We start from the raw sequence: 13632 nt of genomic DNA, 5'->3' as shown, positions 1-13632 counted from the left end.
CCCCTCTATTTCTCGTATACGAACTTACATGTTAACCGACGGGTCTCGTCCCCAAGGGGTTCGGGAACCAAGTGGTGCTCTGTATATATATATATATATATATATATATATATATATATATATATATATATATATATATATATATATATATATATATATATATAAGCCTATACTTGCATAAACCACAAGTGAAGATTAATAATCTTTGGACAACACCCACCAGAGTTCTCTCACATTGACAGTGGCTTGACGAAAAATGCAGACTGACCCCTCACTCATCTGGTGCCTTCGGGAGGTGGAGATGTTTGAGATATATATCTCGAACTATCTACTTCTTTTGTAAGGTCTGATGGCGTAGTGGGTTAAAGCATACTAGTTATGCCAGCTACTGGAAGGTAGTTGTGCTTTCTGGGTTCGAGTCCCACTGGTGGGTGTTGTCCAAAGATTATATATATATATATATATATATATATATATATATATATATATATATATATATATATATATATGTGTCGTACCTAGTAGCCAGAACTCACTTCTCAGCCTACTATGCAAGGCCCGATTTGCCTATTAAGCCAAGTTTTCATAAATTAATTGTTTTTCGACTACCTAACCTAACCTAACCTAACTTTTTCGGCTACCTAACCTAACCTAACCTATAAAGATAGGTTAGGTTAGGTTAGGTAGGGTTGGTTAGGTTCGGTCATATATCTACGTCAATTTTAACTACAATAAAAAAAAATTGACCTCATACATAATGAAATGGGTAGCTTTATCATTTCATAAGAAAAAAATTAAAGAAAATATATTAATTCAGAAAAACTTGGCTTATTAGGCAAATCGGGCCTTGCATAGTAGGCTGATAAGTGCGTTCTGGCTATTAGGTACGACATATATATATATATATATATATATATATATATATATATATATATATATATATATATATATATATATATATATATATATATATATATATATAATGAATACTAAAGTAATATATTAAATTTCATTGACATCAGAGATTAAAAATGAGGATTATATACAGCTTTTTTTAATATTTTATTCAGTATTTATGTCAATAATAATTTAATAATAACTTATGTTTTAGACAGTAGTTCGCCCAGTTCACAGCAGAGGAGGCCAAGCTGCTCATATTAACAACTGTGGTGGTATTGGCTTTATCACCAAATTAGTACTTAGTGGAGGTACTCTTCTGGGCATAAAGGTAAGGCTCAGCCATTCACTCAAGAGTACTGTTTTTAAGTAAATATTTGTTTAGGCCATACAAGTTTTGGTGAAATTGATGCTCTGTTGTAAATAAGACATACCAAAGATAACTTCCAAATTCATGTGTGTTAAAACCTTTGTGTTTCCCCCTGGTCTATTGTCCAGTCAAAATATGTGTAAATTTATAAACATAATTTCTATCAATGGTCAGATATTGATAGTTTAGACATTTTAGAGTTATAATAAAGTGAGGGTATATGTATTCATTACAATTATAAAATAATAATAATTTTATTTACCATACTATATTATATCGGAGGTTTATATTTATATAGATTACTTGATTTAATGTTTATATAACCTAAACCCTTTTGTTGTGCTGTGCAATAGTAGTCAACCCCTTTTCTAGAGCATTCCCAATGTCAAGAAACTATCATACTAAAGTTCCATAACCTAACCAACTAGACGACCCACGAACGGAAAACAGGACATTATGTCAAATTTGTGACCTGCTACCATTTTCTTGTACAGCAGTTTTTGATCTTTGGTAAAGTATATGTTGATATGTGACATGCTTTAACCCTTAAGCTGCTAAGGGGTCCTAAGGAGATTTACACCCCTGTAATTACCTAAGTGTAGTTACAGGATGAGAGCTATGCTCGTGGTGTCCTGTCTCCCCAGCACTCTTTGTCATATAATGCTTTGAAATTACTGACGGCTTTAGCCTCCACCACCTTCTCACTTAACTTGTTCCAACTGTCTACCACTCTATTTACAAAAGTGATTTTTCGTATATTTCTCCGGCAGCTTTGTTTTGTCAGTTTAAATCTATGACCTCTTGTTCTTGAAGTTCATGGTCTCAGGAATTCTTCCCTATCAATTTTATCGATTCCTGTTACTATTTCGAACGTAGTGATCATATCGCCTCTTTTTCTTCTATCTTCTAGTTTTGGCATATTTAATGCTTCTAACCTCTCCTCGTAGCTCTTGTCCTTCAGTTCTGGGAGGCACTTAGTGGCATGTCGTTGCACCTTTTCCAGTTTGTTGATGTGCTTCTTAAGATATGGGCACCATACAACTGCTGCATATTCCAGCTATGGTCTAATAAATGTCGTGAACAATTTTTTAGTATTTCTCCATCCATGTATTTAAAAGCAATTCTGAGGTTAGTGTAGCATGCCGGTTGGCCGAGCAGACAGCACACTGGACTTGTGATCCTGTGGTCCCAGGTTCGATCCCAGGCGCCGGCGAGAAACAATGGGCAAAGTTTCTTTCACCCTGTGCCCCTGTTACCTAGCAGTAAAATAGGTACCTGGGTGTTAGTCAGCTGTCACGGGCTACTTCCTGGGGGTGGAGGCCTGGTCGAGGACCGGGCCGCGGGGACACTAAAGCCCCGAAATCATATCAAGATAACCTCAAGATAGGCTCCTCGCACAATGTTCTTAGTGTGGTCCTCAGGTGACAGTTTTCTATCTAGAACCACCCCTAGATCCCTTTCTTTGTCAGAATTCTTTAAAGATTTCTCACATAATTTATAGGTTGTGTGGGGTCTATGTTCTCCAATTCCACATTCCATAACATGGCATTTTTTCACATTAAATTCCATTTGCCAAGTGTTGCTCCATATACTTATTTTGTCCAGGTCTTCTTGAAGGGCATGACAATCATCTAGGTTTCTTATCTTCCCTATTATCTTAGCATCATCAGCAAACATGTTCATGTAATTCTGTATTCCCACTGGTAGATCGTTTATGTAGACAATGAACATTACCGGTGCAAGAACTGAACCCTGTGGTACTCCACTCGTAACATTTCTCCAATCTGATACCTTGCCTCTGATTACGGCCCTCATTTTTCTGTCAGTTAGAAAATTTTTCATCCATGTTAGTAGCTTACCTGTCACTCCTCCAATATGTTCCAGTTTCCAGAACAACCTCTTATGGGTAACTCTGTCGGAAGCCTTTTTTAGGTCCAGATAGATGCAGTCAACCCAACCATCTCTTTCCTGTAAAATCTCTGTGGCTCAATCATAAAAACTGAGCAAGTTCATTACACAGGATCTTCCAGATCAAAAACCATACTGTCTGTCTGATATTATATCATTTTCCTCCAGGTGTTCTACCCATTTAGTTTTAATTATTTTTGCCAATATTTTGACTATTACACTTGTCAATGATACAGGTCTATAATTAAGGGGGGGTCTTCCCTGTTTCCACTTTTGTAGATTGGAACTATGTTAGCCTTTTTCCACACATCAGCTACAACTCCTGTACACAGGGATGCCTGAAAAATCAGTTGAAGTGGAATGCTGAGCTCAGGTGCACATTCTCTCAGAACCCATGATGAAACTCCATCTGGCCACCAACTGCTTTGTTCTTACTAAGCTCCTTGAGCATTTTTTCTACTTCATCTCTAAACACCTCTTTTTGCTCTATGATGTCCCTGGAATTCTTATTGTGTCTGGTTCCCTAAAGATCCCTGTGCATAAGAAAAAAAATCTAAAAAATTATTTCATCTTCTAAAAATGTTAACACTTTCGCGCTCTCGGCGCTCAAAAAAAAACAATACCCCAGATGCTTTCGGCACTTCGCGCCTATGCGGTAAGACCGAAAAAGTGTACACTCTTTTGACTGTCCTGACAATAATTGAAGGCGCACGTATTTAAATTTTGTATCACTGTGTTCGCAATGAAATTGTCTATAAGAGCATACCTATAAAATGCCGCCCAAGCATAAGGAGTATCAACACCAAATAAAAAACTATGCAGATCACTCGCCGAGAGCGCCAAACAGCAACAAAATGTTTCCACTTTCTTAATGGTTGCGAAGCCTACAGTTGTCCTACATCGCTAATTTTGGTATCATTGGAATCGCAATAAAATTCTCTACACGGACATATGCATATGAATGTTTAATATAGGTAATTGCCCACCCGCAAGAGTGTGTGAAGTGGAGAGTAGTTAGCCGCGAGCGCACTGGCAAAAACACAGGGGGGAAATCATGCTTGGAAAGTTTATACGTTTCCTGACCCTACTTTTCTATGTACGTATTTCTTTTTTATACCAATGTGTTCGCAATAAAATTTTCTATAAGATGAACTGTATAACATTGGTACAAAGCATGTGTAAGAGAAGCGCCAAATATAGAACCATGTCGCTCAGTATGCGTTCGCGGCAGAAAAGAACGCATTGTTTTCGTTCGTTTGATGTTTGTCATGTTTATACTTGTTGAAACATTTTATAATTTGTATGACAGTGATCGCAGTAAAATTCCCTACACAGACATATACATAACACATACAAATATTTCCCACGTGTTGGATATATCAACGGCTAAAGGGAACCCACTGCCACACGCTCGCCACACCCCCAAACATACTTTGTGTATTTTTTTTTTTACTCATAGAAGTTTATGTGATATAATATTCATTCTGGTACCAAAAACTTCGCAAATAAATTCTCTACAAAACAAAAGTATCCCCATCCATTTCAGTTACAAAATGGAATTTATAGAAATATTTTTTCGATTGACGAGAAAAGTAGGCAGTTATGCGGAATCGTAAGAAAAACCAGTGACGAGTTATCTCTAATATAAAGCGCGAAAGTGTTAATTTGTGTTCCTTGAGCATGGGGGAAAAAAAATTGTAGGTGACATATTTTGGGCGCAATAGACCGAGGAAGTCTGGCAAAAAGTGGGCGTTGACAGAGCGGTCGTCAGAGTCGGTCAGCGTCACCCACACTGACAGGTGGGAGTTGCCACAAAGATATTATCACTTAATTATTTCAATGTCTCTGATTTTTTCCTAGTTTTTTTGCAGTAATATTATTCAATAGTGTGTATTGTGATATATTTATATAATAAAAGGGGTGAATAATTGCTATACTCAAAAGTATGGTGTGCATATTAGTGATTCAATTATTATGTTCATAAAACAATAAACAAATAGTTTTGCTGTTATTACACTCTATACACACAGGTTATATATAAGTATCTGCATGTTTTGTTCACCATAACGAATTACTAAGTTGGTATTGAGAGTCGAAAAGCAACGAGGAGTGACCGCCACACACCAGCCAGCCACTCGTTGCCTCTCCTTCAACATTGCCTCAGTCGCCCACTTTCTCCTCCCACCATCCTGTTTTATATTTTATTCACAATATACAGACGTTATATATATATCTACATGTTTTGTTCACCACAACTGTACAACTAAGCTGATATAGTTCAGGCACTAAGAATAGTCGCTACACACAGTCAGCTGACAGCTCCCTCACTCACTCATTCAAGGTCACACGCACTAAACTTTCTCCCCCCAACAATACCGTTTGTGGTGTTATTACACTATTTACAGACGTTATATATAAGTATGTATATGTTTTGTTCACCACAACTGTACAACTAAGCTGATATAGTTAGTTCAGGCACTAAGAGTCGTCGCTACACACAGTCAGCTGGCAGCTCCCTCACTCACTCATTCAAGGTCACACGCACTAAACTTTCTCCCCCAACAATACTGTTTGCAGTGTTATTACACTATATACACATAATATATATAAGTATCTACATGTTGTATGCGCCGTAACTTTACACCTAAACTTGTAGAGTTCCCAAAGAGCATAATGGCTACCCTCTTCACAGCCAGACAAGTCATGCAGACGATGTCACCTTCGTCACCCAAATGGCTCCTCCCAACATAATCCTTTTGATGTTATTACACTAATACACACATTATATATATATAAGTATCTACATTTGTGTTCACCATAGAGAGCCACTGAGCTGGTATGGTGAATGCAGACAATGACAGGTGGCTACACAGTCAGTAAATGATGCAATCTCTCTCCGTCCCTCAGCATCACTCCTCTCACAGCGCTAATTATTACAACAATCCAGCTAATATCACAATCCTGGTAATTTTTATCACAGTCAGGGGTCATCTGTAATATTGTCATCACTAAATAGTAGCAGTTATATATTTATTTTGACATTTTTCAGGCGATGCTGTGGTCACAAGCTGAACAGCAATGCTGTTCGCTTATGCTGCATGCATCAGCCTTGGTTGCTCCAACAGTATTGTGGCTCTCACACCTGAGAATATTGTTCATGATTTTTTTTTAAAATGGCGTCTGTTTACAAGAGCCTTGAGGAAGCTAATGTGAACCCTGTGTAGCCACGGGCCATTTGAATCGTGCCTGGCACCCTATGGTGTATATATACACCATGCGCACCGTGGGACATGTTACTCATGGCGTATATATACGCCATATGCAGTTTAAGGGATAAAGAGAACTGGTTGTAGCAGTTGTATCAAGGAAACAAGTATTATGCTTTGATATATAACCTTAGTCCATGGTTCTAGAATAATGTTTATATATCATGTAATGTTTGCCCAGATCTTCCAACCTCCTTCAAAAGAGGCACATTGACCCACTAAATGCTGCCATCCATTGGTGACATTATCAAAGTTACCCTTTGCAGAAATACCAATAGTCATATATTATTCCTCATTTAAACCTTCACTATTCCACCTATTTCTATGATAAGTATCCACTTGATTTAAGGACCTCTTATTTACTGTTCCACCAGTTCTAACGATCGAATTTTAGATCATTAACTGGTGCTTTATTTACAGAGTCAATGTTCATTAAATCCGGAACATGGTATTGAGATTACAGAGTCCAGTACTCGCTATAATGGAGGGCACTATTATGTTTGTTGTAACAACCTTGCCCTTGCTAGGCCAGCAGTTACATTTTCCCACCACAGATTTCATTGCTCTTGTTATGCAGCATGTAGTCAGAGCTAGTCACAGTTGCAACCAGTCAAGAGGCAGCCATGTTGAAGTCAGTCAGGCATTCAGTCACAAGTCATAGTTGTAGCAGGCATTCACAATCACAAGTCAGTCATAACCAGTCATTGGTCACAGTCAGTCATAACCAGTCATAAGTCACAGTCAGTCATAACCAGTCATAAGTCACAGTCAGTCATAACCAGCCAAAGGCAGTTAGGCATTCTCAGTTGTAGTAGCAATCAGTCACAGTTTGTAAAAAACACTAGTCTGATGTTGTTTACGAAACACCGACGTTATGTACTATCACAAATCCAAGGTTTCTTCTTGTATGTAAATAAATAAATAAAAACTGTCAAGCAGGGCAGTTTGCCTCCAAGGCCTAACCGCACCACATTAATCCCGTACCAACCATCTAGATGCAGCTCGAGTTGTGTGGGATATTTCTGGGAGTGTCCAGTGTGGGGATGGATGGGAAGTGTAGGATGTAGCGGAGATGGGGGAGCTGTGGTGTGGATCAGGCATGACCATAGCCAGTCTGTGATAGTTCGCTCAACTGTCAATCAACTGTTATTAACTACTATTTCTTTTTTCACACACACACACTCACACACTGTAAGAACAAAGTAGTCCTGTAAGAACGAAGCAGTTGGCCCAAATGGAGTTGCACCATGGGTTCTGAGAGAATGTGCATCTGAGCTCAACATTCCACTTCACCTGATCTTTCAGGCATCCCTGTGTACAGGAGTCGTAGCAGACATGTGGAAACAGGCTAACATAGTTCCAATCTACAAAAGTGGAAACAGGGAAGACTCCCCCTCAATTATAGACCTGTATCATTGACTAGTGTAATAGGGAAAGTATTGGAAAAACTAATCAAAACTAAATGGGTAGAACACCTGGAGAAAAATTATATAATATCAGACAAACAGTATGGTTTTCGATCTGGAAAATCCTGTGTATCGAATTTACTCAGTTTCTAAGATCAAGCCACAGAGATTTTACAGGAAAGAGATGTTTGGGTTGACTGTATCTATCTGGACCTAAAAAATGGCTTTCGACAGAGTTCCACATAAGAGGTTGTTTTGGAAACTGGAAAATATTGGAGGGGTGACAGGTAAGCTTCTAACATGGATGAAATTTTTTTTCTGACTGATAGAAAAATGAGGGCAGTAATCAGAGGCAATCTATCGGACTGGAGAAATGTTACGAGTGGAGTACCACAGGGTTCAGTTCTTGCACCAGTGATGTTTATTGTCTACATAAATGATCTGCCAGTTGGTATACAGAATTATATGAACATGTTTGCTGATGATGCTAAGATAATAGGAAGGATAAGAAACTTAGATGATTGTCATGCCCTTCAAGAAGACCTGGACAAAATAAGTATATGGAGCACCAATTGGGAAATGGAATTTAATGTAAATAAATGCCATGTTATGGAATGTGGAATAGGAGAACATAGACCCCACACAACCTATATATTATGTGAGAAATATTTAAAGAATTCTGATAAAGAAAGAGATCGAGGGGTGTTTCTAGATAGAAAACTATCACCTGAGGATCACATAAAGAACATTGTGCGAGGAGCCTATGCCACGCTTTCTAACTTCAGAATTGCTTTTAAATACTTGGATGGCGATATACTAAAGAAATTGTTCACGACTTTTGTTAGGACAAAGCTAGAATATGCAGCGGTTGTGTGGTGCCCATATCTTAAGAAACACATCAACAAACTGGAAAAGGGGCAAAGACATGCTACTAAGTGGCTCCCAGAACTGAAGGGCAAGAGCTACGAGGAGAGATTAAGAGGCATTAAATATGCCAAAACTAGAAGACTGCTGGTGACTGCTCTGTCAACGCTTCTTTCTGGGGGGAGTCCCGTCGGCTCCCCGGAGCTGTCCAGGCTGAATGCATATGTATGACTTAGTGGCATCAGTAAAAGTGTTTGGAGTTCTTGCCTACCGGGACCACGAGCCAGAACCTGGCCCCCTCAGAGAGGCACAAGGAGCAATGGCCTATAGAATGGTCTGTCAACCTGCCAGCCTGCCTGTCAGCCTGCCAGCCAGCATGCCAGCCAGCCTGCAGGAACATCCTGCCAGCCAGCCTGACAGCCAGCCTGCCTACCTGCCAGCCAGCCAGCCAGCCTGCCTGCCTGCCAGCCAGCTTGCCTGCCAGCCAGCCTGCCAGCCAGCCTGCCAGCCAGCCTGCCAGCCAGCCTGCCAGCCAGCCAGCCAGCCAGCCAGCCAGCCAGCCAGCCAGCCAGCCAGCCTGCCAGCCAGCCAGCCTGCAGTAACATCCTGCCAGCCAGCCTGCAGGAACATCCTGAACAGCAACAGGAAAACAGCATGTAAAGGATTTGGGAATAATAATGTCTGACGACCTAACGTTTAAGGAGCATAACCAAGCAAATATTTCGACAGCCAGAAAAATGATAGGATGGATTACGAGAACTTTCAAATCCAGGGATCCCATCACAATGGTTGTACTCTTCAAGTCACTTGTGTTGTCCCGTCTTGAGTACTGCTCAGTACTCACTTCCCCCTTCAGAGCAGGAGAGATTGCTGAAATAGAGGGAATACAGAGAACATATATGGCACGCATAAACGCAATAAAGCACCTAAATTATTGGGATCGTCTCAAAGCCCTCCAAATGTACTCACTAGAAAGAAGATGAGAGAGATATCAAATAATATACACCTGGAAGATACTGGAGGGCCAAGTACCAAATCTACACAGTAAAATAACAACGTACTGGAGTGAACGATATGGAAGAAAATGTAGAATAGAACCAGTGAAGAGCAGAGGTGCCATAGGCACAATCAGAGAACGCTGTATAAACATCAGAGGTCCGCGGTTGTTCAACGTCCTCTCAGCAAGCATTAGAAATATTGCCGGAACAACCGTGGACATTTTCAAGAGGAAACTAGACTTATTCCTCCAAGGAGTGCCGGACCAACCGGGCTGTGGTGGGTCTGTGGGCCTGCGGGCCGCTCCAAGCAACAGCCTAGTGGACCAAACTCTCACAAGTCAAGCCTGGCCTCGGGCCGGGCTTGGGGAGTAGAAGAACCCCATCAACCAGGTAACCAGGTATCCTAGGCAGCCTGCCTGCCAGCCTGGCCAGCCAGCCTGCCTGCCTGCCAGCCTGCCAGCCAGCCTGCCAGCCAGCCAGCCTGCCTGCCAGCCTGCCTGCCAGCCTGCCTGCCAGCCAGCCAGCCAGCCAGCCAGCCAGCCAGCCTGCCAGCCTGCCAGCATGCCAGCCTGCCAGCCTGCCTGTGTGTTAGGCTTATCTTTGGGAGTGAGCCGGTCTCTCCCCCACCACCGACAACCCCCTCCCCCCCGTACATCCCATACTCTCTCCTAAAGATCACGCGGTTCAACTCAACATCCATCCATGCCTGCCTGCCTGCCTGCCTGCTTGCTTGCCAGCCTGCCTGCCTGCCTGCCTGCCAGGCTGCCTGCCATCCTGCCTGCCTCCCTCTCTGCCAGCTTGCCTGCCTGCCTCCCTCTCTCCCTGCCTGCCTACCTCCCTCTCTGCCAGCCTGCCTTCCTCTCTGCCTGCCAGCCTGCCTGCCTGCCTGCCTGCCAGCCAGCCTGCCTGCCTACCTCCCTCTCTGCCAGCCTGCCTCCCTCTCTGCCAGCTTGCCTGCCTGCCTCCCTCTCTCCCTGCCTGCCTACCTCCCTCTCTGCCAGCCTGCCTCCCTCTCTGCCTGCCTGCCTGCCTGCCTGCCTGCCTGCCAGCCAGCCAGCCTGCCTGCCTGCCAGCCAGCCAGCCTGCCTGCCTGCCTGCCAGCCAGCCTGCCTGCCTGCCAGCCTGCCTGCCAGCCAGCCTGCCTGCCTGCCTGCCTGCCTGCCTGCCTGCCTGCCAGCCAGCCAGCCAGCCTGCCTGCCTGCCAGCCAGCCAGCCAGCCTGCCTGCCTGCCTGCCAGCCAGCCTGCCTGCCTGCCTGCCAGCCTGCCTGCCTGCCTGCCAGCCAGCCTGCCTGCCAGCCAGCCTGCCTGCCTGCCAGCCAGCCTGCCTGCCTGCCAGCCTGCCTGCCTGCCTGCCAGCCAGCCTGCCTGCCAGCCTCCCTGCCAGCCTCCCTGCCAGCCTCCCTCCCTCCCTCCCTCCCTCCCTCTCTGCCAGCCAGCCTGCGTGCCTGCCAGCCAGCCTGCCTGCCTGCCAGCCAGCCTGCCTGCCTGCCTGCCTGCCAGCCTGCCTGCCAACCAGCCAGCCTCCCTCCCTCCCTCTCTGCCAGCCAGCTTGCCTCCCTCCGTGCCATCCTGCTAACGGGTCGAGTGTGTTAGGCTTATCTTCGGGTGTGAGCCGGTCTCTCCCCCACCACTGACAAACCACCCCCCCCACCTCCCCACCCCCTACATCCCATACTCTCTCTTAACCCTTAAAGTGCGCATCACTTCATATGAAGTGTAAATCGTTTTACCAGTCAACTGCGCTTCACTTCATATGAAGTGTATGGGTACCGCGCACGATTTGAATGGCCCGCGGTGTAGCTGGGGGTCCCATACGCTGCCCAGGGGCTCTAGTAAACAGCGGCCATTTTGAAAAAAAATCCAGCTCACGCTCCGATGGCATGGGAGGCCTCAGTTTAGCGAGAGTCACCATGGCGAGCGCACGGTCAAACGCCTCACGAGCACGCATCACTCAGTCCCTCACCCCAGAGCAAATAGCCCACGAATTATTCTCTGAAGGTGAAGAAAGTGTGTTTGACGATTCAGACAACGATGAGGATTATACACAGTTGTCGGGAGATAGTAGCAGCAGCAGTGAAAGTGAGAATGACCGCCATGCCATGGCGAGGCCTATACGCTCTCCCATGCCTCCTCGCCCATTTTCTACCCCAATTCTACCACGACCTCACAGTTCCTGCGGATATTTTCTGTTTGAGGGTGACGAGTCAGAGGGAGGTGACTCCTTTTCTGGGTTTAGTGACTCAGATCAAAGTTTTATTGAGCCTGTGGCTGGTACCAGTGGTGTAACTGGGCGAGAAATTGTCGCGTCAGCAGCATCTCGCCCAGCCAAGCGCCACCGCATGGCACCACATGAGGCACCAAGACCCTCGTGTTCACGTGCACCCACCTCACGTGCACGTAGCCGCCGTGCTTCTCGCAGACGGTATTCAGCTCCTGGTCGCCGGTATGCATCGCTTCCTCGCCGTCTTTCCTCTGCATCTCGCAGGACGCCTGGTGTACTTGAGTGGAGTGATGGTGACGATTTTATTCCTAATATTCCTCACTTTGACGATAAAGATGTAGGGATTACAAACCTTTTCCCTAATCAAGGTGAGGACATGGCTGAGATGGAATATTTTACAGCATTCTATGATGAACCACTCATGGAATACATTGTACACCAAACGAACCTGCATGCTGCTTACCTGATTGAGAGGGAAATCACAGAATTTTCACGACTGCAGCGTTGGAAAAATACCACAGTGGCGGAAATGTATGTGTTTTTGGCACTCTGTTTGTTGATGAAGCACTGTCACAAACATGCAATAAATGACTATTGGAGCAAGGACAAGACAATACCAACACCTTTATTCGGGAAATATATGTCACGAGACAGGTTTCAGATACTCCTCAGGTGTCTACATTTTGGAAGTGTTCAGGACCGAACACCTGATGATAGACTGTGGCGAGTGAGGCACTACATGAACGATGTTATTGGAAAATTCAGAGATTTTTACGTACCAGCACAGAAGCTGGTGGTTGATGAATCTCTCATACTTTTCAAGGGACGTGTTCCATTCAAACAGTACATTCCCTCAAAACGAAACCGATTTGGCCTGAAATTTTTTGTTCTTTGTGATTGTGAGACAGGATACGTGTTACACATGATTCTGTACTCGGCTAGTGATGTAGACATTCCCGGTAACGACGAACATGGATTCTCGGGGAGTGTAGTGAAGACCATCATGGCTCCGTGGATGAACAAGGGACACATTTTATACACAGATAATTACTATACAAGTCCCTTGCTAGCTCGGTTCTTGCTAGAAAATAGAACCGGATTGGTTGGTACAGTAAAGCCACAACGAAGGGAAATGCCTGTGTTTGACAACGACATTGCAGTTGGTGAGTGTCTAAGTATTTGCCACCTGGTGTGAAGCGTGCAATAGCCCAACGTGATTGCTTGGTGTGTAAAACAACGACACGTAGAGACAAGAAACGGAAGCTTGTGCAAACATGGTGTGAAACGTGTGGTATCCCATTATGTGCTGTCGACTGCTTCAATGACTACCACAGTCTAGAAATCTTCTAAGTGTGCTTCAAAGTGTGTATAGCGTGTGCGAGTGTGTAAATATGTAAACATATAAGCAGAACATATAATATAATAGACTGTAATGACATATTATATTGCCGTAATTGAAAACATTTGTGTGCGCCTGTGTATACTCAAATATGCAACAATTATTGATACAAAATATGTTCAAACAGTATTTGAAACACAATTAGTGAAAAAAAAATTAGATAAAATGCGCTTAGACATTGTAAATAAATAGCGCGAAAATATATTTGTGGCAACTCTGGCTGTTTGAGGACCGCGCGCAACACCTTCCGGGCGTGTACTGCATGAGCGACCATGCAGATTGTGACGTCATCGCAGAGCTTC

At 43.7% G+C, this 13632-nt stretch overlaps 1 protein-coding gene across 10 annotated transcripts in view; it reads left to right on the top strand.

Moving 5' to 3' along the window:
• Nucleotides 1-13632, top strand: part of LOC123762901 (mitochondrial potassium channel ATP-binding subunit) — an 848556-nt gene that overhangs the window by 154682 nt on the left and 680242 nt on the right. For 7 of the 10 annotated variants that reach the window (XM_069302215.1, XM_069302219.1, XM_069302214.1 and 4 more), the window contains exon 3: nucleotides 1112-1228. The exons of the other annotated variants lie outside the window; for them this stretch is intronic. In XM_069302215.1, the coding sequence (XP_069158316.1) occupies nucleotides 1112-1228 (117 nt within the window). The remainder of the gene's footprint in view (nucleotides 1-1111; nucleotides 1229-13632) is intronic. 10 annotated transcript variants of the gene reach the window in all.

This window comes from Procambarus clarkii, chromosome 47 (assembly GCF_040958095.1).
Source record: "Procambarus clarkii isolate CNS0578487 chromosome 47, FALCON_Pclarkii_2.0, whole genome shotgun sequence".
Taxonomy (NCBI): domain Eukaryota; kingdom Metazoa; phylum Arthropoda; class Malacostraca; order Decapoda; family Cambaridae; genus Procambarus; species Procambarus clarkii.
This window is presented reverse-complemented; position numbering and strand designations above follow the sequence as displayed.